Genomic DNA, 17,061 nt, shown 5'->3' with positions numbered 1-17,061 from the left:
ATTTGTCTAAAACATGCTTAGGATGTTCTGGGGATGTTGTTGAGTTAATGAATTATTGAATGTTCTTCTAGAGAACATTTCCCTGATGTAACAGGAAAACCACAAAGGAACATTCTCAAAGCAATATCCAGAAAACATTTTAATTATGTTATTAAGGCCTCAGATTATATTATGTTATTTATAAAACATTCTTACAATGTTATATGATGATAAATGAAGAATATGCACAAAGCAATATTTTGAAAATGTTTGCAGGATGTTATTGATGCCTCAGATCACAAATACCATGTTTGTGTAATGTCATTTATAAACAAAGGAAGAACATTTTACCCATAGCATTCTGAGGATATTTTAGGGACAACGTTTACGTAGAGATTACAGAATGTTATTTATAAAATGTTCCCATAATGTTACATTAAGAACATTTTCAAAGTAATATTTGGAAAATGTTTTCAGGATGTTATTGATGCCTCAGATCACAAATAGCATGTTTGTGTAATGTCATTTATAAACAAAGGAAGAACGTTTTACCCATAGCATTTTGAGGATATTTTGGGGACAATGTTTAGGGAACAGATTACAGAATGTTATTAATAAAATATTCCCACAATGTTAAGTGATATCACATGAGGAACATTTTCAAAGTAATATTTCAAAAATGTTTTCAGGATGTTATTGATACTTCAGATTACACAATGTTCTTTTCCCAAACATTTCTGTAATGTGATATGTTAACAAACGTAGAACATTTGTCTAAAACATGCTTAGGATGTTCTGGGGATGTTGTTGAGTTAATTGATTATTGAATGTTCTTCTAGAGAATATTTCCCTGATGTAACAGGAAAACCACAAAGGAACATTCTCAAAGCAACATCCAGAAAATATTTTCATTATGTTATTAAGGCCTCAGATTATATTATGTTATTTATAAAACATTCTTACAATGTTATATTATGATAAATGAAGAATATGCACAAAGCAATATTTTGAAAATGTTTGCCGGATATTATTGATGCCTCAGATCACAAAATGTTTTTTTGTTTTTTTAACCAAATGTTCCTTTAATGTTTTATGTAAACAAAGGAAGAATGTTTTGCATGTAACATTATGAGAATATTTTAGGGACAATGTTTAGGTAACAGATTACAGCATGTTATTAATACATTAATGTTCCCTCAATGTTAAATAATATCACATTATGAACATTTTCTAAGTGGAAAATGTTTTCATGATGTTATTGATACTTCAGATTATGCAGTGTTCTTTTCCAAAACATTTTTGTAATGTGATATGTTAACAAACGTAGAATATTTGTCTAAAACATGCTTAGGGTGTCCTGGGGATGTTTTTGAGTTAATGGATTATTGAATGTTATTCTATAAAACATTTCCATGATGTTAGAGGAAAACAACAGAGGAACATTCTCAAAGCAACATTCAGAACAGGTTTTCAGTATGTTAACAAGGCCTCGATTACATTATAGCCTTTTTTTTTATATAAACCATCCTGCTCTATCACAATGATTGATGATGACTAGAGGACTGCTCAGTCAGTCATCAGCTAATAATTATTTTTTACTTATCAATATTTTACTCATCAATTATAAGGAAATATGCACTAGGTTGACTCATCTTCTCTCACAATATCAATGGGCTCGTTTTGTATGACACTGATTACAGTATGGGGCAAAAGTTATTTTTCACATAGGCTACTTTAGAAAGTGTTCAAATCAGCAGCAGCTGAATTTTATGATATCTGTGATATGAAGTTTGATATGAGTAATTATCATGGGAACATGAGAAACCTGACAGAGATGGGCAGGCAATTATTTATCCATTGTCTACTCTACAGTCCATCTTTCCCCGAATGAGGACAACAACTCCTTTGCCACAATATAAAATACAGGCAGCTCTATGCAGCCCACTGTGTGGGCTGTTTGAAATAAGTGGGCAACTTGGTTGTGTACATTAGGGGGAAGCTAAATGGTGGCCTGAAAGCTTGCCAATTTGGATTTAATGGTTTTGGGGTATATTTACAGGATAATAAAATTAAAATATATATCTTTAAATCATCATGTTAATGTATTTTCACTGGTTGATCTTAAAAAAAGGAAAGAAAATGGGGCTATGTGTGTTTTAGTGGCATATGTTGCCTTGCTCATTGTTGTGTGTGCGTTTTACACAACAGTTATTAAGGTGTCAGTGATCTATTCTAGCCTAGGCAGTTGATAAGATCATTGGCATGTAGTAGATTTACGGCCCAGCCGGTGGGCCTCTGACAAATTCAAGACTTGCACCAATAGTGATTGACTGGTGGTTTGACCCCCAAGCCGGCGGGACACAACAGAAACCAGGAACCTGCTGCAACTTCAGACTACTTCGCTCCCAAGTCCACATTGGAGGCACAGATTGTGATCGTGGATCATGGTAAGACTACAATAACTGTTTTGAATTGATTATTGATCCCCAGTAGAGAATTGGGTCCAGTTAGTTTACTAGTTATTCACATTATTTCCCCATTTGTTCATTAATCTGTCAATCAGAGTGATTTTGCACACACTTGATCCTCATTGGCTAGATCAGGCAGCGCAGATCAATGATTGGTCAGAGGGGAGTAAGTCCCGCCCCTTCCAGTTTGAATTCGTCAGTGCCGAGTCAGAGCGTGAGGCTGCAGGGGTGAGATACAAGGAAGAAAACTAGCAGAAATTAAGCACACAGTGGTTGTGAACGCGGTTATCACCACTGAATAACTATTTAAGGGACGCAACTTGAGTCCGAGCGGTGGTTTAGGAGCCGTGAGCCAGGACTATCACTACTTTTGGCGGTGTCATGGTGAGTTGGTGGAGTTAAGCTAGCGCATGCTAACTGTATTAGCCATGTGGTGAGTGGAGCAGAAGAGGTGGAAAACCATCGAGGATACATGAACCTGACTTACCGTTTAATGTTGTATGCTAAGTGTATTAAAGCAAGATTTAGAGCTGCATATTTCTGCACTGATAACCTAATAGAAAATGAGATATGCTATTTTGTTATGCTACCGTGTGTGTGTTTACTTTGTTCATAATGTGTAGTATGTTTAAAGAAACTGCTAGCCTAAATTCATTGTTCATTTATCACAAAATCAAAAGACTATTTTGACATTGAGAAGTGTAGCCTATAGGATGTGTGTTTTGCTGTTATTTAGTTCATCATTTTATGGCAATGTATGTAACAGACAAAAAAAGGGAAATTAATTATATTTAATAGGAAAAGAGCTATAATAATTCATGATTTAAAATACTCCATTTCAGATTAGAAGAAAAAGATCATTTATCACTGTTGTGTTATACTAGTGTTTTGTGTTGAATATGGCCATAGAGAGTTTCAAAATAACATATAGTAAGAGCATTGTCTTTACAGGCTAGGTTTTTGAGATCTGTCAGGAAACTCTGGATTCTCCCTAACAAGGGAGATGGCGAGCCCCCAGTGAGAAGGCTTCTCCTTCCCGAGGACTGGGTCAACATCGACTGTGCCCAAGGAGGACACCAAACCCTCTTCGACACCTTCATCCACACTGTGGTAGGGCCACCATAGACTCACGGCTACTTAACTTAAAGTCTGTATAAAATTAAACTAGTTTTCTAAGTTAGTCACACCACAGATGTCTTAACCATCCTGTCAAATTTGATTTAATGCTAGAAAAATTAGTTTAGTTTAGTAAATAAGGTTTTAAAATCATGACAAAATCAAGCAGTTCTCCTAGCTCTGGAAGCTGGAGTTGTGTCTGCTGCAGGCACTGAAGCCCTGCCCACTTGCTGAGCTTTGTCAAATTTGAACTTTCAATCAAGTACCACCAAATGACATTCATGCAAACTGTCACATCATACCCGGGCAGCTACAGGTTTGAACCTCTGAGTCTGAGTCCAGCTCTAATTCTGAATACTTCAGATAAACACATGGTGAGGGAAAAGACATACAGTCCAGGTGAGGCGCTGGAGCGTCTGGCCCATAGCTCAGGGCTCCCATTGCCAGTGGTGGCCAGATATGAGTCCGTCTCACCTGGACTGAGAAATCCTTGTCCTCAAAAATAGTTTTACCCTCAGATCAGTGCTCCATAGTTATCGGTCTTTGCATGTGTTTTCAAGAACCATATTCTAACATATTTATCAAATCTCGGATGACACTTAACACAGACTTTAAGACTTTTAAACTACATCTGACTTGACTTTATTCCCTTTGGACTGAGCGTGCTGACTTGACCACAACAACGACATTAAAGGGACATTGAAACGAACATAACACTGGACACTTTCCATGTATTTTTTTATTTTATTTTCCATACAGGTCAAGCTGACTGTATCCTGTGGCTCCATTTATGATAATGTGTCATTTTCTCTCTCTCTCTGTCACTTTAACCCTCCTGTTAGGAACCTGTCCCTGGTCCATATATCATACTACCCTGTGGCGCTTAGTGGGTTACACTTCACATGCCAATATGTCACGGCAGCTGCGGTGTCCTGCTGAAAACTGGAAAGCTGTGGAGAAGAGAGCTGGGGCTGGACCAGGGGATCGAGCTGCTGTGTGCCGAGAAACAGCTGCTGAAAGCCTGCAGCTCTGAGAGCCAGGTAGCATGTTGCTGCTGGAGGAATCAACACACACCGGGCCACCGCACCAAGTTCTGCTCTGAGTCTGAGACCTTCTCGTGTGTACGCATTTTGCGAAGCAGGTATGCAATTTGACATCAAAATACGCTGGTACGATTTGCCTTTCTAAACTACGCAAAAAGCTGCTGACATATGGCGCGTTTCCACTAGCGCGCTTCGGCTCGGTGCGCTATTTGCGTGTTTCCACTAGCACGCAGTACTTGCAACCAGGTACACTTTTGGTATCACCTCAGCCCTGGTTCCAAGCGAGCCGAAGCGTTACTAAAACGTGACGTCAGCCGACTGCCTTCCACTGATTGGCCGATGAGTGTCGTCACTGGAAGCATCATAACCGCGCAACGACCGACTAGAATGTAAAAAGAAACAAGACTCAAGACAAGACAACAGGGTGAGCAGCAACACGATCGCCTCGATATCCTCCATGCTGTCCTCCTCTGATGTTGTTGTTGTTGTTGTTCTGGTCTTCCGGATTTGTACATTGCTCGGCGCCGTGTAAATGATGTCACAGCGGTTTTGCGCAGCCATGTTATGACGACCCCGGCCACGTCGAGGAGGCACCAAGTGATACTCAGTTGTAATGGAAACACAACTGAGCCGAGCCGAGCCGTATCGAGCCGAGCCATGCTAGTGGAAATGCGCCAATAGAGAATCATGCAACACTCATGTCTGACAACACGATGCAGCAGTGTGGTGAAGCAATTTCAACCCATTGTAGAGTTGTGTAGAGTAGCAGAGAAAAAAAGTCAACTGAACCTAACGCCGAAAATCGCGCGCGAGACGGAGCCCTCCTGTCCCCGTCGGAACAGCGGTGTTTCGAAGTGGAGGTGTGTCGGAATGGAGAGCTGTCCCCGTAATGGGAGCAGGCAGATCTTACATTGTTTAGGCCAGCGGTACTCAATAGGCGGCCCGCGGGCCGCCTATTGAGTATACTGTATTTCTCGGGCTCCGTGCGCCTGTAAGTCAAAGCGCTGGGACATGGAAACACGTGCGGAGCGTTTGTGTGTGCCTGTGAGGCGCTGCACTGGGATACAGAAACGCCGACGAACCCAAATCACCATGTGCGAGTGTTTGGGGAGCGGGCTGGACTGCAGGGTTTTCCCTGCCTGTCTGCAGAGACTGTGGGTGATTTTCACCGCCGTCTTGGTTCAACTGTGTGTGCATCATGCATGGCGGGCCGTTCAGATGAAGCGTCTTTTGCGCGAGCTCAAACCCATTCAATGTAGCCGCGCGTCATGCACGCTCACAACTCAAAGCCGTAGCCGCGCGCATTTGATGAGACGCAATTGTTTTTCCGTGCACGTCTGCGGTGCACAGCTGCACGACCTGCTTCTCCCCCGGTGTTGTGTCCCGGTTCCCTCGGCCTGTGTCTCTCCTACTGTTTCCCACTGAGCTCTGCCTGGTTTGAAAGGTGAAGGAAGCCCATGTGTGGAAAGACGTCGCCTCCGAGATGTAGAATGTGTGTTATAGAAGAGAAACACACATTTCAGGACCAATGACTTGTATCCTCAGAACAGAGTCAGACATGTCCTGTGATGGTCAGGTCATATTTAAGCTGAAAATCACAGGGCATGTCTGAGGATACAAGTCAGCAGTGTAAAGCTCCAGCATGATATGTAAATGATGATATGATAATGTCAAGATTTTTCATATCATACAAAACACCATGAAGTGTATAAATAAAAATTATGTGCTTACAAGTAAAATAAAATTTTTTAAATTATCAGACGAAATAGGTGAATTTAATTTCAATCTAGGCCTATTTCAATGTGCGGCCCCCAAGGTGTCTGTTAAGAAAAATTCTGGCCCTTCGACAAATGTATTTGAGTACCCCTGGTTTAGGCTGTTTACCTGTTTCCCTCAAAACCACATTTTCTTCCCCCACAGACAACGTCAGGTGGCTATTCAAACATACACCGAGGGGCTTGTTTACTTAAAGAAAGCCGACAAGTTTGTAAACAGAGCTGTAATACAAATGGGGCCCTATAAAATAATTTTTTCCGTTTTAATTTTGGGGAATTTAGTTCTTTTTTTTTACCTTTCACTCTTATTTTTACTACAAAAAAGAGAGTGTTTTCAACGTTAATGACTAAGATATATACACAAATTAAATAGAAATGACTTTATTGAGGTAACAAATGTTAATGACTAAGATATACACAAATTAAATAGAAATGACTTTATAGAGGTAACAAACAAACAATACTTAATACGTAACGGCCTCTCCTTCGTGACATGTCCCGTTATGCCCAACGAAGTTGTGATGTGAAGTTACAACGTCAGAGCTCCGGACGTCTGTGAGCCGAGACGCTTTCACCAGATGTGAAAATGATCCATTCCATTGTTTCATTTTGCAGCTCGTAAGGTTCGCGTTTACACATGTTTGTTTTCACTCTGGTCCAAACAGTAGATAGAGTATCTTTAGTAGATCCGTGACTGTCTCGTTTCCATGACGACTGGCCGTGTGTTACGTTACTTGTATGTGACTTCAGATTGCAAAAACCTCTGAGGAAAAAAATAAAAATCTCTGATAAATAACACTAGACTTTAACAATAGAGACACCAGGCAGTTGTTTTTTAGTTTTTAGTGCAGACAGTTGATTTATTTAAATAGTATTTTTATTATTTATTTATTTTTGTGGTTGATTGAACAGCATTTCAAGATTGCAATCTGTGAGACTTGCTATAGCTGGTGTTTAATTAAATATGTTATATAAATGTCTTATAATAAGACATTATAATGGTAATATTTTCACATTTCCATTCAACTTTTAATATTGATCTTAAGCCCTTATGAAATCACGCCTTCTAAATTATATTACTCCATTAATGTATCTGTTACCTATTGGGTCCTGCCATCAGTCAATGGTCAGGGTCAGTCCCCTGTCACAAAAAAACACGCTTGGGCACCGGTGGGCTGCTGGTGCCACCCTACCACCGGGCTTAAAGGGATAGTTCAACATTTTGGCAAACTGGACCATCGCCATAATCCCTATAGTCATAGCAGTAGGTTCGTTACCTTTAATTGTCGGTGCAAGCTATTTTTAGAACGGTGGAGCAGAGCCGTGAGCTGCTCAGAGCTACGCTAAAGAGGCTCATGGGATTTCTTGGTTTCCCTCCTCAAACTCATCAAATACACAATCCAACAACTCCAAAACGCTCTGGTGGACAAGTTGTGACCTGCACATTCACCACGCTATGAGATAATAACAGAACGTTACCAGACAGAGTTGTTATAGAGGTAAATGCAGAGACTGCTTGATGAAAAACTGTCCCTGAAGCCAATGTGCATCAGCGGTTTTGCATTAATTTACCTCTAAAACAACTTCAAGTTCTAAAAATAGCTTGCACCGACAATTAAAGGCAACGAACCTACTGCTATGACTATAGGGGTTATGGCAATGGGCCAATTTGCCAAAATGTTGAACTATCCCATTAACAAGTTTTTTGGAATCCTGTATATAGTAGTAAATAGTATAGTAATTACTAGACATTGTATCACTACCACTATACCATACCTCACTTTTTATCTACTTTACTTATATTGCTGATATAACTGGTTATTTCCGGTATTAACTTCATTATTAATAGTCTGTAATTTACAGGATAACCAAAAGACATCTAATGAAGCTGAAACAATCATGATTTTATGATTTTTTTTGTCATAATGCAGGTGGTGATTTAAGGCAACTGGACCATCTGTCACAGAGGAAGACTCCTGTCCTGCAGTGTGTGAGCCCCACACTGCTGTCAGAGGATTCTGACACATGAACAGTGAACACACACCTTTTCTTTGTATTTTTGGGTTAGGGTTTTTTCCTTGTGATTGATATTTTAAATGGTTCAAATCATACAGTAGATGACCTTGTACTTTTGCATTGCTTATTGAAGTAGATCAAAAAATGTTTTAAATAAATTAATGTTGTCAAACATTAACATGGGCTTGTAGTCCAGTTCTATTATTAGGTAAATTCTCAGTGATCCTAGTGGTCTGTTAGGAAAGTGTAATCTTGAAATTGAATGATGATGTCATATTTCAATGTTTAAATATTTCAATGAAATGTTACAACATTACCTTTGTGGATTTTTTTTTTTTTTCAAAGCATGTTATTGAGTCCCTAAGTATTGTCATTCTGGAAACATTAAAAACTTTCAGCTGTTACCTTTTGCAAGAATATTTGGGCATAATGTTGTAGCAATGTTTTCATTTGTAACATTGTAAGAAGGTTATCAAAAATCATTCTTGGGATGTTTTTAGAGAACGTTCCTCCAGAACGTTCTGTGAACTTAAAGAAAACTTCCCACTAAGAACATCATTAAAACATTAGGGTATAATGTTATAGCAATATTTTCATTCAACATTTTAAGAAGGTTATCACAAAACAGGGTTAGGATGTTTTTAGAGAACGTTCCTCCAGAACATTCTGGGAACTTAAAGAAAACTTCCCGCTAAAAACATCATTAAAACATTAGGGTATAATGTTATAGCAACATTTTTTATTCAACATTTTAAGAAGGTTATCAAAAATCATACTTGAGATGTTTTTAGAGAACGTTCCTCCAGAACGTTCTGTGAACTTAAAGAAAACTTCCCACTAAGAACATCATTAAAACATTAGGGTATAATGTTATAGCAACATTTTTCATTCAACATTTTAAGAAGGTTATCACCAGGGGTCGCGTTAACCGGATATTTTCCGTCATTGACCGTTTTTTTAAAACGGTGACTGAAAAATTTTGAGGCCATCCGTCATTTTGACAGATTGCAATTCACAGCCATGGCTGTCTGGCCATGTGCATTTGTTTACAATGAAGCCGGCGGATAATCAATAAATGGAGCGGTGGATAACGATATAAAACATATACAATGTCTCAACACTATGGTGAGAATTAGATAAAAAAAAAAAAAAACTCACAGCTGGCTGGTGCGCTCAGTAGAACGCTGTAGTACATACCCCAGGCCTGTGTGGAGCGTGTGTGGCGCTGTAGCGCTGCCACACATAAACACCAACAACAGAGAAGAAGACAGAAAGCTTCCCGCAGTATTCAAACGCCAAACATTACAAGTGGATTAAATGTTGATGGGAGTCGTGTCAGTGCAAATATGACGGTCGATAATGATTTAACGGGCGATATTCAGCTGCAGTGTCCGAGGGACCGACAGTAGTCAGCTGTTAAGTTACGTAGCTGTAGCTACACAGGTGTGTCTCGGTACAGGTAGAGCGGTGGGGGCAGGACATCACCGTTTCACACACTCGCCGCATACAACTCTTCTAAAGGTAACGTTAAGCCTTATTTTAATGTATTCCGCCCGCCGTGGCATTGTTTATAACACGTAAAGCTGAGTGGGGTTTGGTCCTGTCTGAATGTATGCTGCATCTGGCTGTGTGGTCTATAGCTTCAGTTGTTTCAGTGATGCGCAGTGGCTGCGTGCGTGCGTAAAAGAGAGATGAGAGGCACAGAGAGAGAGAGAGAGAGAGAGAGAGAGCTAACGCCGGTGCACTATGCGGTGCCTATGTGAAAACGTGCTCCTTTGGATGTTTTGGTATAACACATGGGTTAGCATGTTGATTGTTGACAGAAAACTGATGTCATCATCAGGTATTTACGTTGTATTTAGATGTTGACAGAAAGTGACCCCCGCATTCACTGACTGACCCACGGTTAGATGTGCTCTGATGCAGACTCTGCTCCGGAGCATTCTCTGTTCAATTTGTTTGGACTTGATATGAATTAAACATGAATTAAAATTGAATGCTATTGAATATGGCATTATTATCATTTAAAAAAATAAATAAAGTGACCGGTAAAAATGGATTATGACGGAATTTTTATGACCCCGTCAGTCAAAATGACCGGCGACGAAAAAGTCTAGCGCAACCTCTGGTTATCACAAAACATTTTTAGGATGTTTTTAGAGAACGTTCCTCCAGAACATTCTGGGAACTTAAAGAAAACTTCCCGCTAAAAACATAATTAAAACATTAGGGTATAATGTTATAGCAATGTTTTCTTTCAACATTTTAAGATGGTTATCACAAAATATTCTTAGGATGTTTTTAGAGAATGTTCCTCCAGAACGTTCTGGGAACTTAAAGAAAACTTCCCGCTAAAAACATCATTTAAACATTAGGGTATAATGTTATAGCAATGTTTTCTTTCAACATTTTAAGATGGTTATCACAAAATATTCTTAGGATGTTTTCAGAGAATGTTCCTCTAGAACGTTCTGGGAACTTAAAGAAAACTTCCCGCTAAAAACATTCTAACAACATTATAGGTAACATTGTCAGAATGTTTTTAGAACAAAAAATTTCTAGCTGGGACGGTGTCATAACAATAATTACTGATGGCAGCTTCTTTGATGCTACTGAATTGGCTGGACTGTAGTGTTTTTGTATTTGTCTTATTTTATACACCCAATTACCCTGGATGCTTCAGTGATGAAAAGGTTTGTTTCTAACTCGGGTAGGCTAACTCAGTTTCTTTCACATTAAAAAGCAACATGCGGTTCAGAAGCAGGACAGAGACACAACTGAGCTTTACACCTACAGGTAACTAATTCTCAGACATGAGTCAAACAGCCAGAGTCTTTGTGTAGTTTATTTAAATGGAGTTAGATGGAAGTTTTTCTCACCGTACAGCAGCGTCACAAAAACCCCAATCATCTTCAACTTCTCTAAAAACTGCAGTCCCGTCAAAGCTGCTTTTTCTTGGTGTGAAGGAACTGGACTGAACCCAGACACTGCCGTAACACGTTTTGTTTTACTTCCAATATCAAAAGGAAGTGAAGTGAAGGTGAACTGACTCTCACAGACTGGCAGCTAACAGGAAAGACTGAGGTTTACCACTATTTCCTGTTGAGTCAACAAAAGTCTACATATATATGCTCATAAATAGGCCTACAATATCAGTGATAAACAATTTGAACAAATTTGTTAAAGATGTGGAACCAGATCCACATGGAACTCTAACGAAAAAAACTCACAAAGCTGTCGATACATGCTGCTGTGTGTATTTTTGTATAATGCACAGTGTTGTTTGTGTATGCTGTGAACTGTTGGAATGATAAATGGGCTCCGTTCCTCACAACAGATACCAAGATACCAAGATAACTGAAATGTTGAAATAACATCAACATGAAAGAACATGTTGCTGTATTTCTACTTTCCTCTGCTGAAGGAGATCAGACAGGAGGCAGCTCCGCCCCTCCTCAGGTCAACACGGACCAGCTCTGATGCTGAAACTCAGAAGGTAATCACACTTCTCCACCACAGGCCTGGGACCAGTTTCACAGAGATACTGTAACTGAGTCCTGATAATCAAGTTTAGGTTTTGACTATCTCAGGTTGGACTGGTACAACGAATTCTGGTGTGATTTTTTTTTTAGATTATTTGTTATCGTGAAATGATAAATGGCATTTATACCTTGAAAGCATATGTCCCAAATCACTGGTGTCTATATCCAACCTCAGTACCACCAGACTTTGGGGCAGTTTCTCTCCTCAGGCTGTAAGACGGCTATCCATCTTCCACACTTTATCATTAATAATTCTGTCATTTTATCACCTTTGTTTTGTATAGAGAGACTACATCTGTTGTTTCCATACACAATATTGTGTTGCATAATGGGTTTATGAACTTGTGAATATATCTGGTTTTCATTGTTTTTTCATGGGACCACGAAGCCTGTACTTAAATTGATGGTGCTTTGCACAGTATTTTGTTGTGTTGTTGTGTGAACAAACTTCAAACAGGTTCGAGACTTTTCTTATAGGTTAATGGTGTGTTCCAGGCAGGCTTTTTAACCCGTAAGTCACGACTTCAAGTCACCAGTTACGAGTTTGTAGCGTTCCAGGCAAGTTACGAGTTACGAACTGGGAACTGGGAGTAGATCGATCTAGTACGAGTTCACAGGTGGGAAGTTACGAGTTTGACTGTACGTTCTAACGGGTAACCATAGGACGGATGACGGATCCAATATCAGTGGCTGGTGAATCGTGTACAGGCTGACGTATAATCCCTGCGCCTGCATTATCCAAGGCGGAAAAAAACCCCACACTTTCATCCTGGATTTACTCAAAAATAGAATTTTGCACAAAGTTTGGCCTACATCGTCTGATAGATGAGTTATTACACTAATTTTATATATATATAGCTTTATTTCACAGACTCCAAGTCCAACAATTGACACAAACAAGAAAACATAGACAAACAATATAGACAGCACACATTCTGTCCACACACAAACTAAAAACAGTACAGGTGTTTAGACCAGTATTTCCAAAACATGGAAGTGTATTTCGTGTCACTCTGAGTTGGGTCAGTCAGAGACATTATAATTCCATTTTTTGATCGATGCAATCTGCAGATAAATTTATAAATACAATTTCTTAACAAAGCATTGAATGTGGGGACATTACTGGACACAAACACATGGCTTGCACTTTCCCAAAGGTGGATACTTTAGCAAGATACGAAGGGCGTCATTATAGGCAACCTTGATCTTGTTCATCTTACCTTTACTATAATTGCACCAGAGGTGTGCTGTATATAATGGTGTACAAAATTTATGACCCAGAGTGGGCTTAAATTCAATTTTCTTTTCTGTACACCTTTAAAATCTAGTGAGGTTTATGAACAACATCAAAGCATACAATTCAACAACATTATTCAGATCAAATTTATTTTTGAAATGTGTTTACTTTAGGTGTTGGTTGGTATGACAAGAACAAGACCGAAACTAAGAAAAGGTGAAGTACCAGAGAAGCGCCACATGATGGCGGTAACTACATCCGGCGCCTAAAAACACCACATAAGAAGACGACGACGACGAAGAAGATACATTTCTTCTGATGACGCACAAATACAGCGACGGGGAAGCTAGCTAGGTTAGTTTACGTTTCGAAAGTGGAGCACCGACAGCTCTCCGGCTCATGTTGGCGGCTCGTCTGTGCGGTTAGACGGTCCAGCGGCCGTCCAGGTGCCCGGTCCGTGCTCGGTGTGGGTGTCGGTGTCTGAAGCGGCTGCGGAGGCTCTGGTGGTGGTGGTGGTGGTGGTGGTGGTGATGGTGATGGCGGAGGAGCAGCAGGACATCCCAGCTAACCTCCTCCAGGGAGAGGAGGGGAAACCCGGCCAAGGCGACTTCGCAGCGCCGGACAGTCTGTGCTGGCTGTCGGTGCTGTCCTGCCTGCTGCTGGCCTGCTCCTATGTGGGCAGTCTGTACGTGTGGAGGAGCGACCTGCCCAGGTGAGGACAAACACACACACATATATATACAGTACAGGCCAAAAGTTTGGACACACTCAATGCATTTCCTTTATTTTCATGACTATTTACATTGTAGATTCTCACTGAAATTCCACTAATGAACCCTGACAAGGCTGTGAACCTGTGAAGTGAAAACCATCTTCAGGTCAGGTTCACCTCCTGAAGCTCATCAAGAGAATGCCAAGAGTGTGCAAAGCAGTAATCAGAGCAAAGGGTGGCTACTTTCAAAGTGAAACTAACACATTATATAGGCCTATATGTCTATTACACTCTGAATGAAACATCCCATGTCTTTATTTATTCAGTTTATTTTAATAGTAATAACTATGACTAACATTCAGTGAAGACCTAAAAATCAGTATCTCCAAAATTGAAGTATTGCAAAGGATTTTTTTTTTTTTTTTAAAGCGTTTTTAATATAGAAATGTTGGCTTTCTGAAAACTATGTCCATCTATATGCACTCAACACTTGGTTGGGGTTGAACTACTGGGAATTGACTTTTCCGTGATATTGTAATGTACTTATTTGTTAATGGTGAACCCCCCTGACACCATCCCTGACTTAGAAACTAGAATTGCAGGGGGCAGAGATAGAGATAGAGGAGGAGGAGGAAGAAGGAGAGGAAGAAGAAAGTAGTTTTGGTGCCTTCAGTGAGAATAAAGGAAACATATTGAATGAGAAGGTGTGTCCAAACTTTTGGCCTGTACTGTATATATACACACACTGAGCACTGTGTGGGGTTTATGTCACTTCATTAAGTGCAAATCGCTTAATTAGCTCGTATCTTATCACAGTTAGTACGCTGACCAGATTTCTGAAATGAAAAATCAGGGGAAAAGAGTGAAATTATGAAATAAATAACATATTTTATTGTGACTATGTGTGTGTTAAAGAAAAGGTGCAGCTAATAAGAAGTTTTAAAAGTCCCAACCTTTGTAAAAGTCTCTGTATGAAATGTGCCACAGACCATGTGCTATTATGTGTCACTTTCTAACCAAAGAAAATGAAACTGAAACTGATTAACCCATGCAACAGCATCAGCAAGAAACAACATGCTACTGTATTAGGCTAAAGCCTGCTCTGTTGAGGCTGCACGAACTGTTGTTTATTTTGTCATATGACGTTTCCAGCATTTAGGCTAACATTAAAGCTGTGACAATCAAAACCAGAAGAAAAACAACAACGTTTGAATATGAAGTTTTTTAAAAATTATTTATCCATCATTAATGATCAAAATCAGCGACAGTGTTAATGTAAACACAAAGTTAACATCTTCCCTCTGTGTATGTGCTTTTTAACACTGGTTTTGATCAAAACATGTATATAAAATAGGTTGTTACACATATTTTATTGAATAACTGAATTGAATTGATCATGAAAGAGGTTTATTTGGTTTAAATTGTGTAATCTGTGACACTGACGCTAGGTTAAGACACTGGAAACAAGCAAACAGACTGTGACACATGAGGAGGTTTAGTTGAGTTAGAGCTGTGAATGACAGGTTTGATCACATATTGATTATTGATTGATCAGTGTAACATGGTCGGAGCTGCACGTCCGTCTCTGACTGTTGGTCTCTGTCCGACCCTCAGGGATCATCCCACGGTGATAAAGAGACGTTTCACCAGCGTGCTCGTCGTGTCGGGCCTCTCTCCTCTGTTCGTGTGGGTGTGGAGGGAGTTCACAGGAGTCAGGGTGAGTCGCACGCCGAGCCGCCGTCCGTCTGGTGTTGCTGTCTGATACTCTACCTGTTTGTGCTGTTATTAGACTGAGCCTGACTGTTCTTCTCTTTACTTATTGTGTCTCTGTGTGTGTGTGTGTGTGTGTGTCAGACCGTCCCGTCGTTACTGGCTCTCATGGGGATCCGCTTCGAGGGTCTCATCCCCGCCATCGTACTTCCTCTGTTGCTCACCATGGTAAGAAACACACCGACCTCACATAATGTTGATGAATGTGGTGAAGGTGACAGTCTTCCTCTTCTTCTTCTACGTCTTCTCCTTTTTTTTTTTTTTTTTTTTAGAAACTTCATTAAAGCAGAAGTAAGTGATCCGGTCGTTTTGGCTAATGCTGCGTTCCAGGCAGGCTTTTGAAACCGTAAATTACAGCTTCAAGTCACGACTTAAGACTTTGTAGCGTTCCAGGCAACCCACTCGTGTTTTTCCGACCTGTTTTACCTGTGAAAGTCACTATAACGGCCACTCGTAACTTCCGACCCGTGAACTCGTACCAGATCGAACTGGTACCACTTCACAGGTCGGAAAAACACGAGTTACGAGTTTCCTTGAACGCACCATAACAGTCCTCGTCCCTACGTCGCCACATTCACGGCGTCCCTTGGCTGCACACACAGCCCTGCATGCCGTTCTCTCTCCTCATTGGATAAAAATTGTAGGATACGATAAATGTTTTCTCCTCGGCTCAGAGCAGAGCAGAGTGACTGAGAGACCCGTGTTTCAGTCCAAACACTCTATGTAAGTGATTGCTGTCGGAAGATATAACTATTTAAGACTTATATTAACACAAATATATCACTTACTTCTGCTTTAAAGACCCACTCCCGTGAAAATCGTGTTTTCTGAGCTTTTCACATGTTCCTGTGGCATTTTTCTTGTGTTAGAGCACTTATCAGCAGAGAAGGAAGTGCAAAATTGCATTTCAGAGTTTTTTCTGCCTTCAAACTGCTGTGAACCAATGGCAGACGCGAACTGGCAGTTTCAGGAAGACTGGAGTTGAGGGTGTCACAGCTCCAGGGGAGGGCACTAGTGCTACAAGCTCCCGCCCCGCTCTGCATCTGGCTCAGAGGTGAAAGCCTTCACAGCTCGGTGTAGCTGTCTAGGTATAATAGGTATAGCTCACCTGGTAGAGCAGCTTGCACCATGAGCAAGGACTATGTTCCAGTCTGGGATCGAATCCCAGTGTGGAGTTTTACGCTAAACGCGCTGAATCTGTAATTGTACAATGTCCAGCTGTCAGCAAGCGGGGGGGTGGGGTGCGAGGAGGTGGCTGGGCGGGTGCAGAGCAGCGCAGTCTCCGCCCACCCCCCAGAGGTACATTGCTAATGTGCATGGCTAATGAGCTGGTTTTAAAATGGCCGAAAAGGGTCGCGGGAGTGGGACTTTAAGTCAACATGGTGCAATACAAATCAATACAC

At 40.5% G+C, this 17,061-nt stretch overlaps 2 protein-coding genes across 2 annotated transcripts in view; one reads left to right on the top strand and one right to left on the bottom strand.

Annotated features, from left to right (window-relative positions):
• Nucleotides 1-334, bottom strand: part of LOC146968831 (muscle M-line assembly protein unc-89-like) — a 40,122-nt gene extending 39,788 nt beyond the window's left edge. Inside the window, exon 1 of the mRNA XM_085759320.1 lies at nt 331-334. Coding sequence (XP_085615446.1) covers nt 331-334 — 4 coding nt within the window. The remainder of the gene's footprint in view (nt 1-330) is intronic.
• Nucleotides 335-13,493: 13,159 nt separating this feature from the next.
• Nucleotides 13,494-17,061, top strand: part of rce1a (Ras converting CAAX endopeptidase 1a) — an 8,388-nt gene continuing 4,820 nt past the window's right edge. Inside the window, exons 1-3 of the mRNA XM_085759462.1 lie at nt 13,494-13,888; nt 15,503-15,605; nt 15,743-15,826. Coding sequence (XP_085615588.1) covers nt 13,707-13,888; nt 15,503-15,605; nt 15,743-15,826 — 369 coding nt within the window. The 5' untranslated portion in view covers nt 13,494-13,706. The remainder of the gene's footprint in view (nt 13,889-15,502; nt 15,606-15,742; nt 15,827-17,061) is intronic.

The sequence above is a fragment of the Trachurus japonicus genome, chromosome 18 (genome assembly GCF_045865225.1).
Source record: "Trachurus japonicus isolate A0001 chromosome 18, Traja_1.0".
Lineage (NCBI taxonomy): Eukaryota > Metazoa > Chordata > Actinopteri > Carangiformes > Carangidae > Trachurus > Trachurus japonicus.
This window is presented reverse-complemented; position numbering and strand designations above follow the sequence as displayed.